Source organism: Trachurus japonicus, chromosome 17, assembly GCF_045865225.1.
Source record: "Trachurus japonicus isolate A0001 chromosome 17, Traja_1.0".
Taxonomy (NCBI): Eukaryota; Metazoa; Chordata; class Actinopteri; order Carangiformes; family Carangidae; genus Trachurus; species Trachurus japonicus.
Genome location: NC_140923.1, coordinates 27,328,458 through 27,345,619, shown reverse-complemented (window position 1 = coordinate 27,345,619; position 17,162 = coordinate 27,328,458). Strand labels below are relative to the sequence as shown.

At 44.2% G+C, this 17,162-nt stretch overlaps 2 protein-coding genes across 2 annotated transcripts in view; both read right to left on the bottom strand.

Annotated features, from left to right (window-relative positions):
• LOC146970834 (solute carrier family 53 member 1-like) overlaps positions 1 to 17,162 on the bottom strand; it is a 229,441-nt gene that overhangs the window by 173,289 nt on the left and 38,990 nt on the right. The window lies entirely within an intron of this gene.
• LOC146970837 (uncharacterized) lies at positions 8,336 to 9,247 on the bottom strand. Its single transcript, XM_085805954.1, has one exon. It carries the CDS (start codon positions 9,245 to 9,247, stop codon positions 8,336 to 8,338), a length of 912 nt encoding a protein of 303 aa, XP_085662080.1.

The following is a 17,162-nucleotide window of genomic DNA, read 5'->3' as shown; positions in this document are numbered from 1 at the left end:
AATTTCGACAGGTTAGTACCGTCTCAAATCAAACACTGCTGCTGCGCACTTACAGGAAATGACTCGACAGCTGCTTCTTCTATTTTTTTAAATTCTGATTGCAACCATAGCAACCGGCCGCTGGAGCCCTATCGCCGACACTTGACAACGCTTTTTGCCGATCAAAACGAGCTATTAAGTTGTGTTTTATTGTGTTAGTGTTGTTGTTGTGCTGTTATTAGTGTTTTTTAAAGACATTTACACCGGTGTCAGCTCCGTCGCTGCTCAAAGCAACCGCCGCCGTTTGAAAAGTAGTGACGTGTTTCCGCTACGTCACCAAGATGGCGGCCGTTAAGTGTGGAAAGTATGCATCGATCCACACTCAATTTTCTGGCCGTTTGAGTGCGCCAATTGAGTGCGCATAGCGCACTACATTTTCGCGCACTGCTCAGTGTGAACGCACTTATGCACTCAAAATATTAAGTGTAAGTGCACAAGTGCGCGATTTGGGACACACCACATGTGTAATGCTGCCATCTATCTATCTATCTATCTGTCTGTCTGTCTGTCTGTCTGTCTGTCTGTCTGTCTGTCTGTCTGTCTGTCTGTCTGTCTGTCTGTCTGTCTGTCTGTCTGTCTTAAAGAATTTTCCCACTGAAATGGATAGTTAAAATTGACCTCAATGTTCATGATCATCTTATTTTATATATATTTTATTTTAATTTATTTTCTTATCTATCTTATTGATGTGTTTATTTGAACTCTATTTCAATCTGCTCTGAATTGTTATAAGCACCAATATTATTTCAAGATGATTTGCACTAATGCAATACGTGCAACATTTGTTTACTTTTGTACTTTTTCAATAAAGCAAAAAAAAAACAAAAAAAAAAACTAGTACTCGCTACTACGGCGATAACGTAGGCTATGTAACGTAACCATGGCGTAACCAGAGATTCACAGAATATAGTCGTAGCTGTCAATATTTTTGGGGTGTTTTGTGTTTCATGAAAGTTGATTGTAACATTTTGGTTGCCTAAAACGTTTAGATCGGCACTTGATTGTGCTAAACGACCATCCAAGGAGTCGGCTCTTCAGTTTTCCATTAAAACACATGTTGTTTTGTGGTTGTAAATCTGTTTTATAGCGAAATTAACATTAGCAGCTTGCCTCGTCCAAATATGGTCATTTCCGACTGTCAGACACGAGCCTCGAAATACATGGGTTTGAATTTCGTTCTGTCCAGCACGAAAAAAGTCGCAAAATCGTGCTGCGGGACACAATCAATAGATTAAATTTTCGTGATGATGAGCACGAAATAGTGCGATACCGGGTTGCGCGTGACATACATTATTTAATTTTGACAACCATGTGTGCAACTGCAACACCTTCTCATCACAATGCCATTCATCAGCTGTTATTAAACCAACTCATCAATAACAGAATCGCGATTTTGGACCAGCTCACATTACACAGCAAACCATTAATAATTAATCCACATTCAAACCGAAGCAACAATAATGTGAACTGTACTCAACAACGTATTATTACAAGGTTTACGACAGATACGACAGACAAGCAGCTGTGTGTGTGTGTGTGTGTGTGTGTGCGCGTGCGCGTGCCTGCATGTGCCTGCGTGTGTAAGAAAGAGAGGGAGAGAGAGAGAGAGAAAGTAGATAAAACCTGCTAACTGTTAGCTACCGTAGCTCAGGCGTTGGTCACTCTCCCGTCAGGTAAAAGCTGCTGTTTATTCCTCAAATGTAGTTCATGAAGTTGTACAGTTATCCATCACTGCAGTTGAATTAGCCGCTAAACTGCTGGACGCTAAAACCGAGGGGGCGACTGTTTGTTTACAATTCACGAAAGCAACGTGAACGTACGTGCCGCTCATAGCCTGAAGTCTTAAGTTAAACTCACTCACCCATAAAAGACGTGCTAACCCACATGCAAAGTCCTTTTTTAGTTCTTGGCGAAGCGGTTAGCATCGTCGCCTGCCGTGCGGGAGATCCGGGTTCGAAACCCACTCAGGGCAGACCAGAGCAATATAAAATAACGTTGTGATTTGGGGGCTGTTACTCTCATTGTCATCAGTGCTTGCAGCTTTGAAATGACCAGTTTTTGTTTTGTTTTGTCCTCCAGACAAAAAGTTGAATGACCCCCCTCGCTGACCTTTTTTTTTTAGTGGACCCACCCCTCAACAAAGAATATTATGACATGACCCCCCCCCCCCCCTCCCCCATTTTCCTCCGGTGGCCCATTCCATAAATAACGAACGGTCCCTAAGTGGAGCCAGCAACAGGAGCCTCCAGTGTTGTGCTGTATTCAACATGCTCAGTCGGGACTCGTCGGCCGTCGGGAGAGTAGACTCGTCGGGTACTCTGATTTAGGCTGTGTGCTAGCTATGGCGATTCTGATTGGCCCTAAGCGAATCAGCGCAGTGTGTGGGAGGGACGGAAGTGACCACAGTAAACAAACTAGCCTGTCCTACAGTAAAAATGGTATACAAAATAAAAAGAGGAGTAAAGCAATATATTAAGCGGCAATATAAATTTAAACATCAAAGATGTTCAATCAAACCCACATAGTTTGAAACAACGTTCAAAACACACACAGCTCACAACTAAGCATATAAAGCCCGCTAGCTTAATGCTAACGTATAATGTAAAACACCATAGACGGGCTGTTACGACCCCCGGCCGTTTGTCTTTGTTATTTAGGTTTGAGTGAGCGCTCCCGTTTTCCCCTGCACTATCTCTGCTTGTTTTACAGCTCTTGCTTCCTGCCCGAGTGAGCGCTCCTGTTGTCCGCTGCACCATCTCTGTTTGTTCTACAGGTCCCGCCTCCTGCCTCAGCCATTGGTCCTCCACACCTGCAGCGAATGAGCCTGACTAGAGCACTGGAAAAGAGAGTAACGACACCAAGGGGGTGGATCGGACTACACGCAGGCGTAGCTCACAGTCGGCCATATGAGGACGGGCAACTTGCTCTGACTCTGGCTGCAGTTACAGTGCAGTAGATGGTGATCCAGTCATCTGCACTAAAAAAACGATTCATAACTCTGTGAAAAATAAATCAGTATGTAGCTATTACTTTAACTATTTGCATAATGTCACTATAATGTTACTTTTACAAAAAAAAATACATTATTAAAATTATCCGTGATTCTAAATATGCTGCATCATAACTGCATAGACGTTCATAAAAATCAAACCGTTTTGAAATCGGACAAAAACTGAGCAAGTTATGGTCATTATAGCAGAATATGCACCATAGGCTTAATGCTCTGAGGGAGAGAGTTGCCCGTCCCAAGATGGCCGCCGTACTGGCTACGCTTTGTCATTGGGAAACAGCTGCGGGTGAGTCATCTAGTTCTTATATATATCTATGAACGACACCACCATTGACTCCCGTGGTAAGGGTTTTGCGCCCCGAGTGGCAGGATATGGGTATTGCAAAAGCGCCCAGAAAACTCATTCACTCCAATGTATGTGTGTTGCCCACTTGCTTGTAAATTGATGAAAATGGCCGTGGCCCCACTTCAGATCCCGGCTGACAGTCATGCCCAGGAAGCGGCATGACTCGACGGGGGCCACCGCGACGTCTCCCAGTGTGATGGGAGGGAGTGGGACTGCGTTCCTCCTAAAATCCACCACCATCTCCACTGTCTTCTGAGCATTGAGCTCCAGGTTGTTGCAGCTGCACCAGCTCCGCATCCGCTCGATCTCACTCCTGTAGGCAGACTCGTCCCCCCCGGTGATGAGACCAATCAGGGTGGTGTCGTCTGCAAACTTCAGGAGCTTGACCGACGGGTGGAGGGAGGTGCAGCTGTTGGTGTAAAGGGAGAAGAGTGGGGGGGACGGGACGCAGCCCTGTGGGGAGCCTGTGCTGATGGTTCTGGAGCTGGATGTACACTTCCCCGGCTTCACCCGCTGGGACCTGTTGGTCAAAAAGTCCGGCACCTGTAGCCGGGCAAGCTGGAGCTCCAGGATGGTGTGGTATATTGATGTGTTGATGAAAAGAAGGTATCACCGCCGACACGTCTTCACTTGTATTTAAAAAGAAGTTTATTAACAAGTAGAAGAACAGTGTACAAAAAATGCCGAATCCTGAAGCATCCCTGGTGCCAAAGTGAGATCTTCCTCCTATGGCTCAACACCATGATCATATATACTTTCTAACTCCAAAACTCCACCTTCTCCCAACATAACCATAATAGGCATTAAGTGTTCGACATTAACATGAACAATCCATGTATCTGTTTATCTAAACAATTCCTGTAAGCAGGGTTCAAAATTAGCGGTTGCCAGTCGCCAGTGGCGACTAACTTTGATACTTTGGCGAGTAAAGGAAGCCGGCTGACTGGCCACTCTGGCGAGTGAAAAAAAATCCAACTACTTCGTTGTTGTTACCGTTCCTCCCGACCCGGCTGTGACGCTTGGGTTGTGAGCCGGTGTCGTGCAGATCTTCAAGCTCACAACATGCCGTATAGCAATGATTTGTGACCGATTACAACCTCGCGGCGCACGTGTGTATTCCTCTCTCTTCAGTCTGGTGTTTGGCTGCACTTTCAATAAGAAAAGTTCCATATGAGCGCGATCAGCAGAGACAGAGCACAATGGATGTGGCATTGATCAGATATCACAGCGCACATGTTTATTTAACGGCAAAAAAAAACATCGCTCCAATTTTTTATTTTTTTTTGCCGTGATGCGCTGTGATATCTGATCAATGCCACATCCATTGTGCTCTGTCTCTGCTGATCGCGCTCATATGGAACTTTTCTTATTGAAAGTGCAGCCAAACACCAGACTGAAGAGAGAGGAACAGCAGAGCTCCTCTGACAGCTCCTCTGTGGAGCTGCAGGAGAGCTGCAACGTCTTTTTTTTCTTTTCTTTTCTTTTTATTGCAGCGCCGTTATTACAGGTGATGCACATATGTCCGTGTAGGCTACATTTATTGTCTGATCTTCCTTCATGGTGCACAGTGTCAGTCCTCCTGTGAAACGTTTAGCTACTAAATAATATGACTGAAGGCAGTGGAAGTCTGCACATGTCGACACGCCCCCATGAGTTGACGACATAAGGAGCTAATAAATAAATATATATAAATAACTGATAGTATTATTCGGTCAAGTTCTTGTTATAGGTTAATGGTTAAACGGTTAACCATGTGCATCCCTAAAATAAACCTTTTAGGGAAAAAAGGCAAACTTGACTCCTTTATTCCACACAAAAATATGCTAATAGCTATGATATGTGTTAAAAATGCTTATGAGTTTATTATAACAGTTCAACACAATGAAAAATATACAAAACAGCTATACATAATTTTTGGCCAGTAAAAAATCTTTCTGGCCAGTAGATTTTTAAAGCTTACTAGCCAGTTGGCCAGTGAGCAAAAAAGTTAAGTTTGAACCCTGCCTGTAAGTGTTTAACATACACAGTTCATGTCTTGCGTCTATGGACATGAGACAGGATCTAGCCTATAGAGTTTTACGACCTTGCATTCATACTCCGGACGAGGCTAACATAAACTTAAGCAAGGCTCTCACAGGAAAAATGTGAACAACAGGAAAGACATTCTCCTAGGGTGCATTTCACAAGAGCCACTCATTATCTAATCTATTACTGTTACTAAACACCTAATGCAACATCTTTATATATCTATAAATGTATGTGCGTCTTTCTCTCTTATAACATCTACCTTCGATTTGTTTACTTCTAAGCAAAACATATCCATAAAGCAGAGTACCAATTCACACTTTCCTTCAATTCCCAAAAAAGGGCACACATACAAAGAATAAACATAATACATGACATTAAAGCTAAAAGTTCAGGTGGATAATACACTACAATGGATGGGAGGATAGTGTTGAAGGCCGAGCTGAAGTCCATGAACAAGATCCTGGCATAGTTGCCTGCAGTGTCCAGATGTTCCGGTACGTAGTGCAGAGCCATGTTCACCGCGTCCTCCGTGGATCTGTTGGCTCTGTAGGCAAACTGCAGGGGGTCCAGCGCAGGATCTGTTATGGACTTCAGGTTGGCCAGGACAAGGCGCTCCAGGTCCTTCATGGGAACAGAGGTCAGAGCGACGGGTCTGCAGTCATTGGGGCCTGTGACCTTGGCCTTCTTAGGGATGGGTATGATGGTTGATGCCTTGAAGCATGCTGGAACCCGACACAGTGCCAGTGAGGTGTTGAAGATGTAGGTGTACACTGGGGCTAGCTGGTCAGGGCAGTGCTTCAGGACAGAGGGGGAGACGGAATCCGGACCGGCCGCCTTCTGAGGATTCTGCCTCTGAAACAGACGACTCACCTGCTCTACAGTGACAGAGAGGGGGGGTGAGAGGGGAGGAGAATGCGGGGGGGTAGGAGGGGCTGGTGGTGGGGGAGGGGGAGAGGAGGGAGGGGCCATGGTCCTGCAGGGGCGCAGGGATGAAGGTGGAAGTGGCTCGGAGGGGTTAGGGGGGAGGACCAGGGGTGGTACCTTCTCGAACCTGCAGTAGAACTCATTGAGCTCGTTGGCGAAGGAGAGGCTGTCGGGCAGTGGTGGGGGCTTTGGTTTGTAGCTGGTAATTTTCTTGAGGCCTTTCCATACGGAGGAGGGGTTACCCTCAGAGAGCTGCTGTTGTAGTTTCTCTGAGAAGCGATGTTTCGCATCCTTCACCTCTTTGGCGAACCGGTACTTGGCCTCCTTAAACCGGTCAGCATCCCCACTTCGCCTAGACGTCTCCTTCTCCGACCTCAGTTGCCTAAGACGGGCTGAGAACCAGGGCTTGTTGTTATTGTAGATCTTTTTGGAACGGGAGGGGACACACACCTCCTCGCAGAAACTGACAAATGATGAGACGGTGTCAGTGTAGTCATCAAAGTCGTTTCTCGCTCCAGGTCCAGCCCAGGCAAAGTTCTGGGGCCTCATTTATCATTGTGGATACACGTTTTTTTACACGCTCTTTCCCCCGTTTTGTGCGTACGTACTTTTCTCCGCCTAATTTGGGATCTATCAAACCAAAACCTGTCGGGAGAAAGTGCAGAAATTTACGACCAGTCTGACCATGGCGTACCGGAGGAATTGGCGACGCCGCTGCTGAGTCAGAGAATTGCAGTGTGCGAGGGAGAGAGGAGCGCGGACAGTGTTTGAAGTAGTGGTGGTGGTGATGATGACCCCCCCCCCCCCCCCACCACCGCACACGTGTTGACGTCGGCACTTTACATGAAAAGCACAGCGACTCTGATTTTTCCCCTGTGCATTTACACTAGTTTGCTCCTAAATACTGGCTTTATAAAACAAATTTCGTTTTCTTTTGATATCATATTGATATTTTCCCCAGCATGTAGGCTACACCTCTTCCACAACCAGTCTGTCCAGTCTGGAAAATAATTTCTGCGACGTGCGTGTGTTAAGTAGCCAGACTGGACGCACACAAGCAAGCAGCAAGCCCAATAATGTCAGCGCAAATCAAAGCAAATGAGAAAACATGATCGATATTTTTTGTGTGAATAATATTATTGTAGCTATTTAACAAAATTGGGTGCTGCCCAACATCATTTTAGGAAAAGTCACAGACTGGTGGACTTCAATGTTTTTTTTTTTAATATATATATATATATATAGCTATGCACAAATGAAAATCAAAGTCGTCCAGTGAACGGCAGTTGGCGGTTAGTGGAAAGGGGTGCAAAGTAATAGTAACTGGCAGTGGAAACCCTGCTTTAAATTATTATGACATAATCTAAAATAAAGGGGCAGAATAAATATGATTATTCTTCTTTCTGCTCTGTTTCATTTAGATTTGGGAGTTTTTTTGTTTTTATTGAAGCCTTTCGATGCAAGATGATGTTTCTGACTGATATTGCCGTGTTACCGTGTATCTCGCTTTCAGAGAAATTCCGCTCCTTTCTCCGCTCTCCGTCCGTCTGTTGTCTTCACCGTCTTCCACTGACGTCATTCCACACGTTTCCAGAGTGCACATGGCTACTTAATATGCACGTACTGATTTGCATTGACCATATATGGTTGTGTGGGGCCGTTTAGGGGGCTAGATATGAGGCGTGTTCACATCCGCACTTTTCTTGGGTCCGGTGTGATTTATCAATGGAAATATCGTGCTGCCGTGTGTACGCGGAGTTTGATAGATCTGAAAAGAGTGTATATTTTTTGGTCGTACGCACATTTTGCCTTTCCGTCGTACGTGAAAATTTAAGAGGACTTTTACACCCAGTTTGATAAATGAGGCCCCTGGTCACATCCTGCCCTCTCCAGCATGGCTTGAAGTCGCTCGCATGCCTCGCTGGACCACACCCTGTAGCGTCTTACTACTGGTTTGGAGAGTTTCAATCTCTGCCTGTAGCAGGGGATCAGATGGATGAGGTCGTGGTCACTGTTGCCCAGCGCGGCACGGGGGACAGCGTGGTAGGCCTGCTGGATTGTGCAGTAGCAGTGTCGAGAGTGTTTGTTCCCCGGGTGGGGCATGTGATTTGCTGCCTGTACTTGGGAAGCGCCCGGCTAAGATTAGCCTTGTTAAAATCACCCAAAACTACAGCAAAACTGTCCGGGTGCTGGCGTTCCACACTCATCAGCTGTTCAGCCAGTGTGTCTACCGCTGCTGTGACGTCAGGGATGTAAACACAGGCGAGAATGAATGAATGGAACTCACGGGGGGAGTAGAATGGCTTACAGAGGATGAATATGGATTCCAGTGCAGTAGAGCAGTGCTGATGTATCACTCTTACATCTGAACTCCAGCGGTCGTTCACAAGAAACAGCAGCCCACCTCGTGATTTGTTCACGGCCGCAAAGTCTCTGTCCGCACGGAACACGGAAAAGCCGTCCAGCTCCACCGCTCCGTCCGGGATAGATGGCGACAGGTGGGTCTCCACGAACGCAAACACAGCCGTGGAGCGAAAGTCACTATTCCTCGCCACGAGGCACCGGAGTTCATCCATTTTATTACAAATACTGTTCACGTTCGAGAGGAATATACCCGGTAAAGGAGGACGCATTCCCCTCCGACGTAGGCGAACCAGCGAGCCAGCCCTCTTTCCCCGCTGCCTTCTCGTCCACTTCACCGCACGGGAGAAAAACGCAGTTCCCTTAACCAGTACATCCAATAAGTCCGTGGAACGGGTGAGTAGTTCAGGATACATGTCCGGTGGAGTCATACCCTTAAAGTACAGCAGCTCTTCTTTTGTGTAAGAAGTCAAACAGGACACAGAGACGCTACAGAAAACAACACACAGCAACACCATAGCAGCCATGGACGGCGCCATCTTGGAGGCGCTTCCATTGAACCAATGCGTGTCGTTACTCTCTTTTCCAGTGCTCTTAAGCCAGGAACACACCACCACGACGCTTCCCGACACGTCCTGACGCCGACGGCTTTGGCCGACGAGTCTGTCGCCTCTCGTCGGGAGAAAGGAAAAAGTGAAGCACACTGCCCCGACTGCCGACCAGAGCGACTGAGTGGCGAGGACTCCCCCATAGAAATACAGACCAATACAGACCAGGGGCAGCCCTCACTTTTCATTCAAACAAACTAATGCCACTGCCACAGTTAATTTCATCAATGAGACCAACATTAATCTCCCCAAAACAATTTAACCAGCCACGTTTTAACAGCACTAAAGCCAAAATTAAAACAGTTTTTAGCAGCTTACTGCTGTGGCTCCGTTGCCGCGAATTGGCGATAGCCGTTGCTAATTTCTGTTAGCCCGTCTATGGTGTTTTACATTACACGTTAGCATTAAGCTAGCGGGCTTTATATGCTTAGTTGTGAGCTGTGTGTGTTTTGAACGTTGTTTCAAACTATGTGGGTTTGATTGAACATCTTTGATGTTTAATATATATATTGCCGCTTAATATATTGCTTTACTCCTCTTTTTATGTTATATACCATTTTTACTGTAGGACAGGCTAGGACACCGTTTGTTTACTGTGGTCACTTCCATCCCTCCCACACACCGCGCTGATTCGCTTAGGGCACCGCCAATCAGAATCGCCAGGGCCGGCCCTATGATTTTGGTGGCCCTGTTACAACCAAAAACGTAATAACTGCCAATAACGTAATAACTGCCAATAATGTAATAATTTTGGCCATTTCAAATGTAATAAAGCCAATAATGTAATAATGTGCCAATAATGTAATAAAACTTTTGAGCCAATAACGTAATAACTTTTTGCCGATAATGTAATAAGGCATTACATTATTGGCTGGTTATTACGTTATTGGCCTGGTATTAAAAAAAACCTTTCAAAATGTAATAACTGGTGCCGATAATGTAATAATACATAAAAACTAGAAAATTTCCTCACGGGAATTTTGAATGGGCCACGGCTACTGCCGATTTTGCCATCTCTGTCAACATGGGAATCAAACCCACGATCTTAAGGTCAAGACAGAGCTGATCAGACAGACACATGATCATCTTTCTATAAGCACTGATATGGAGGAGCTGTAATCACATTAGGTTAACTGTGTGTGTGTGTGTGTGTGTGTGTGTGTGTGTGTGTGTGTGTGTGTGTGTGTGTGTTTATCTTGTGTAATAGGGCCAGGACTCAATTAAAACAATTAATCTAATTAATTAGAGGCTTTGTAATTAATTAATCGCAATTAATTGCATTTTAATCGCATATAAATATTTGACCTGAGAACAGTGAGAAGCATTTTTTTCACATGGATTTTAGTATACCATTGAATGACTGAATAGCTTAAGCAACAAAACATTGTTTTTTTTTTCAAGGTGGTACTTAACCAAGACCAACATGCAAATTATCGATTAATTCATTAATCGATATTTGATACAGATTTAAATGGTCTTTCCTGCCAATACACTATGATGATTACTGTAGTATTTAACTAGGCTACATAAATCACAGTAGCATAAACTGATTTGTTGAACGGACCAGGTGATGGGCTGACTGGTCCTGTCTAACTTCTGTGTACTGGGTGCCATTGTGCAGGGTGTTAAGGCAGCCTTCCTCCACTGCAGTCCCTATGGTCCTGGACCCTCTGGCTGGTGGGGTGGGCTGCTTTCAGCTGGGGGGACTCTATCAGCTGCTCCCACGAGAGGCATTTGACACATTTGACACCAACAAGGTTTAACTTTAAAACCAGATTAAATCATGGTTTAAGTTTAAATTCTGTTGCACGTTAACTGTGTTTTAATCACATGAAGGTGTGTGTGTGTTTGTGTGTGTGTGTGTGTGTGTGTGTGTGTGTGTGTGTGTGTGTGTGTGTGTGTGTGTGTGTGACTGTAATCACATGAAGCTGGCTCTAGAGTCTGTGTGTGTGTGTGTGTGTGTGTGTGTGTGTGTGTGTGTGTGTGACTGACTTGACACATAGTTAGTTAGTAGCTGCATCCTGTGTCAGTCTGATTTAGCTGTGTCTGTGTTTATAAACATTTAAACGAGCGCCAGGTGGATTGTTTATGAAGTTAACGAGCTCTGGCCTGAGGATCAAAGAGGTTACCACGGCGATAGGGGCCCCCGCAGGCTGAGGCCCCGTCCATACGAACCCGGGTATTTTTGAAACCGTGTGTTTCTCTACACGGTTTGGCCTTTCGTCCACACGTAACCGCAGAACTGGGCTCCTGAAACCGGAGTTTTTTGTAACCGGAGTCCAGGGTGAACTTTTTCGAAAACTCCGGTTTCAGCTTCACGTGTGGACAGGAAAACCGGACATTTTTCAGAAATCCCTGCCCTCCCTAGTTACTGTTGCTAGCACGTCAAGTTCTCGACGCTGACCATGCGCTGACCACTCAGACGCTCCTGTGAATATCAATAATCACGAAACATGCGGACACTAATACAAAACCGCGTGGTCACCATATGTGGTTACATGCTGCTATTCCGACATGCCGCTATTTCGACATTGACTTCTAATTTTATTTTTCAAGCGTCCCACTATTCCGAGATTCTTTTTTTCATTGTCGGAGTAGGGGCACTTTACTATTTTTCAAACATTCCGCTTTTCCGACATTGATTGATTAGGCTACGTTATAGTCAGACCTGTCCTGATTTTTTTTCTTCATCTGAGACACTGTTTCTCATACACAAATACATAGGCCTATAAGAGAGAAGAAAAAAACAAACCCTCCAAGTTTAAAAACACACCGGCAGCAGCACCCCTGATCTGCAGCTACTGAGACTGTTATTATTCTGTCACTGAAGTCAGCTGAAGAGAGAATAACTTTGTTGCTGCTCCACAGAGAGCACATGGCTAATTAATATGCACGTGCTGACCATTGTGTCTAAGCATTCCGGGGGCAGAGGTGTGTTCACGTGCACAACTGCACACCATTCTTGTAACCAGTTTGATTTATCAAAGAGAAATTGCGGAGAGTTGTGCATGCACAGTTTGATAGATCTGAAAAAGGTGTAAATATTTTGGGTGTCTTTTCTCCGTAGGCCTAAGCAAAACATTTAGTAGCAGCAGTTTTACACTGCTTACTTACAGTTTTGATAAATGAGGCCCCAGGCCCTAAGCCCAGAGCCCAGACGCTCACAGATGCAGCTCTCCGCTGTCCGTGGTGCTGAAGGTGACAGGTTAACTTGACAAACAAACTGCAGCATAGTTCTGTTTGTTTATCATGTGTGTTAGTTTTGTTTGCGACTTGATAGTTGAGTTGTTGAAATTAGAACATCACTCCCTCATCAAACCGGTGACAGGCATGCTGAAAAGAAAAGAGAGAGAGACGCGCCTGGGTAGCAGCTGTAAAAAAAAAAAAAAAAAAAAAAAATCGGAATAGCGGTATCAAAAAGTGTCGGACTACCGGCATGTCTAGATAGAGGGATGTCGTCTAATAGCGGGATGTCTAAATAGAGACATGTCGGAATAGCGGGCGGACCCCACCATGCTGATATGGCTAAAATAGGCTTTTATCAAATTGTAAATTGCGGTCACTTCCCCACTGTGTTGCTTCCTTCCGTCCTGTACATTTGTTTTAAATGAAGCCTTTCAGAATCAATCAGTGGATCGATGGATTGTCGTTACGATGTGTGTATTTGTGTATTTTCGTATCTGTCATAAACAAGAGATTACGGGCGGGGTGTGTTAGTAGCGCGGACTCGCGGTGCCGGTCAGTTTGAGCTGTTTGAGCCTCCACTCTCTCTGTACAGGTTATAGCTGCTTTCCTGTTAGGAGTGATATCACCACCTACTGCTTTGGAATGCACATGAAGACGGATTTGCGGTTTCATGTGGACGGAGTTATTTTTTATCACACCGGTGGTGTGGACGCAAATTTTTTTTTAACCGGGGTCCAGAAAAGTTCGGTTTCAAAAATACCCGTGTTCGTGTGGACTAGGCCTGAGACAGACAGAAACGTGGAGAAAAAGAGCCATTTTCTGCCTCTGCACCGGTCTCACATTTAGGCTTAGGGTGACAAAACGGTAACTCCTATCAGAACAAAACACAGATCAACGTTGCTCTAAGGACTTACTGAAAATTTCGGTACGATTTGGTGTTTCTACAGTAAATATTTTGGCGACGCTGGCAGTTTTAAAACATCAAGCCGTTCTGCTTCTCTCAGAAAATATTTGTATTGGAGTCAATGAGGAGCAGAGACAGACGTGGCCGCACTTAGAGGCTGATTCTGTAAGTTCTGTAAGTCTCTCTGATATTTTGAGCAGATGATGAGTGACAGGACAAGTTTGTCTTACAAATTCTGAAAAAATTATGTGTGTAGAGTGTAAATTGTGGCCGGGCCGAGTTTGGAAAGAGAAAAAATCTGGAGTTTTTCTGGCATCTCTCCCACTCTAACCGATGATGTCACGCACTCTGACACAAACATTCCGTCCAATACACACCCATTATAATCTCATAATTTCTCCAAAAATGATCATGGTCATTGATCAGGGATTGATCAAAACTATATGACCTATCAAAACGTGGAGTAATACGCCAATACACAAGACTTGTGTCTACTGTTTAAAGTTTAAATGGAGTCTCTAGGTGAAAGTATGCCTGAGCAGTAGACGTTTGTTAAAGGGATAGTTCACCGTAGAATGATATTTTGCTCATTATCTACTCACCCTCATGTTGACTAAGGGCTGGAAGAATTCTCAGAGTCCACCGTCCCTTCTCTGAGTTACAGGGGGTCTTGGCGTAGCAGTGCATGTCCATATAACGGTTGCAAAGGGACACCAGAGCTCTTCGTAAAAAAACACACACAAAAAAACATCCAAATACCTCCATGATGCTCGTATGTAATGTCCGTCTTGTGCTGAAGCCCCAAATTGCGTAATTGTCCCGAAAAAAATTAAATAAGTCTATATTTTAAGCTTGTTTGTAGCGGAAGCTTCTCGAAGCTCCTCTTCCTGGTCCGTCCAAATCTCGCGTGATTCGCAGTAACCGCACTGACGCCGGCGCAAATCACGCGAGATTTGGACTCTGAGAACTCTTCCAGCCCTTAGTCAACATGAGGGTGAGTAGATAATGAGCGAAATATCATTCTAGGGTGAACTATCCCTTTAAACTCCAATGATTGGTCTTTTTCGCTCTTTTTTTCCCGTCCGTCCCATGGACTTCAATACAAAATTTTGCGCAGTTTTGCCCGGGCACTGGTCCCTGCAGCTATTTCATAGCTGTTGGGACCAGTGCCCGGTGCGATTGCCCGTGGCCCTAACAAGAAGAAGAGGGAGGAAGCCTCAGGACGCTTGTAACACACCTCTGTTGCTGCAACTGTTAACCAATCAACAAATAGATTACTACTGAAACCAGCTGTTGGAGATCTAAAATTAAATCTCTGCAGGGTTCATATGTCTAACTTTGTTTTTCATGTTTGAAAATTAAAAACTACATCAACACATTGAGCATACAGGCCCCATGTTGGATAAGTGACGTTTCAAAGTTGTTGTTTTTTTGTTTGTTTTTTACAGTAATGATAAAGCAGCTTTAGGTTCTATATACTGTGAAAGTCTAAAGGTAGATGTTTGTATTGCTCCATATTTTTTTTTACCTTTGTGAATGAGTGAAAGCTACTTTTCATTTGAGAAGGAACAGTTTTAATTTAATTTTGATTGTTCATGTTCTATCTTGTGTATTGTACACTGCAGTTCAGATTTTGGGATTAGAAATAAATAATAATGCTAGTCCAGGAAAATATATGGTGAATTCATTTGACACCTCAACACCCTCAACGAGACACTGATTTTATGGTATATGCATGGTACACATGAAAAATTGCCCGTTTAGACAAGAATATCTATGAATATCTATTTGGCTAAAGAGGGGAAAGACCACACAATTATGAGAGAGAGAGAGAGAGAGAGAGAGAGAGAGAGAGAGAGAGAGAGAGAGCATATCTTGGATGAATAAGTATGACAACTATATGTCATCCACTAACTGCCCAAAAACTGCAAAAAAAACCCCTTTATTTCCAAGAGCTGCTGTCATTTTTATGTATTATTACATTATCGGCACCAGTTATTACATTTTGAAAGGTTTTTTTTAAATACCAGGCCAATAACGTAATAACCAGCCAATAATGTAATGCCTTATTACATTATCGGCAAAAAGTTATTACGTTATTGGCTCAAAAGTTTTATTACATTATTGGCACATTATTACACTATTGGCTTTATTACATTTGAAATGGCCAAAATTATTACATTATTGGCAGTTATTACGTTATTGGCAGTTATTACGTTTTTGGTTGTAACAGGCCCTAAACAAGATTTTTGTTTGTAGCCCTGCACTCTAAGCGCAAACACCAAATCACTGGTTAAAACTGAATACAGACATGTTTATGCCCTCTGAGGTTTGAGGCCATTTTCTCGACTTTTACATATTTTCTTAAATTTATCTTTTTAAGATACTTGCAGATGTAACAATAGGCCTACTCAAGTGTTTTATGTTTAAATATTAGAACCTCTGCTCTAAGGACACTGAGGCCAGTTTGTCCTAGAACACTGTATAAAGAAATAATTTAGGCCAAATGCTGGAAATTTGAGGTCTGCTTTTTGAAAAATTTCAAATCCCTTGTGAAAACACACCTTCAGTCATGAGAATGAACTGTTTTTGGTGCTTGAAATAGGATATGAATACAGTAATAGATAAGTGTAGAAAACAAGTCTAAAATGAAATTTTGTAAGATTGCTTTTTGAGCACAAATGTTGTCATTCTGCCATTCTATTTTCACCAAATGTCTCAAATGTGAGATAAAAGAAGCTGAATATTGACTTCAAATAACATATAAAGCTCATAGCGTGCGTGTCCACCTCAGGATGTTTAAATGACTTGATGAACCCCGGTACCTTTCTGATCATGTGGCCCCCCACCTAACGGCTGTGGCCCTGTGTTTATGCCAGGGGCCGGCCCTGAGAATCGCCATAGCTAGCACACAGCCAATCAGAGTACCCGACGAGTCTACTCTCCCGACGGCCGACGAGTCCCGACTGAGCATGTTCAATCGGCCCCGACGAGACCCGACAAGACCCGACGCTCCCCGACGGAGGTGAACACACCAAACAGACAAGCTCCCGACGCCGTCCGACGAGGCCCGACGGTCGGCTCGGTGTGTCCCTGGCTTAAGCCTGACGAGCTGGCAAGGAGTGGGTCATTTGAAATAGCAGTGCTCTTCAGCCTGCATTCGGAAGGGCTGTCACTGTGCAGTGTGGTTGTCCTCCCCGTTTGCTGTTGAGCTGTTCTGAGCTGTGTTCTGATCTGTGTTCTGTGTACTTAGAGTAGTGGCTCTGGTGATCCTGTGTGTATTAACTATTGAAACTAAAACTGTGGTTCTGTGTGATAGCTCTAGTAACTTTGTGTACAGTTACTATCTCTTTTGTTATTTACTACTAGGAAGCCGTAGGGGTGCAACCGCCATTTACTTTGATTCCCTTTTCTCCTGTTTTTTGTTAGTTTAGGAAGTTAGGCATAAGCATTGTAATTTTAGGCTATTTATTTCTTTTTCCTCCCAGGGCAAGTTAGCGGCTGGTTGAGATAGTTTCTTTTGTTTCTTGTTTTGGCCTGGGTTCACCCTGAAGGTACGCTTTGTTTTGTTTCCTGTTTTATTTTGTTTTGCCTGTGTCCACCTTTTGTTCAAAATACCTTCTTGAGGAAAAGCTGTGTATAATAAACCACAGCTTTTTTGACAGTCAAACCTCGTTCTCCATCTCATTTATGTTGGGTCCCCGTTCCCCTAGACCGGGGCGTAACACGGGCTAACAGAAATTAGCATCGGCTATC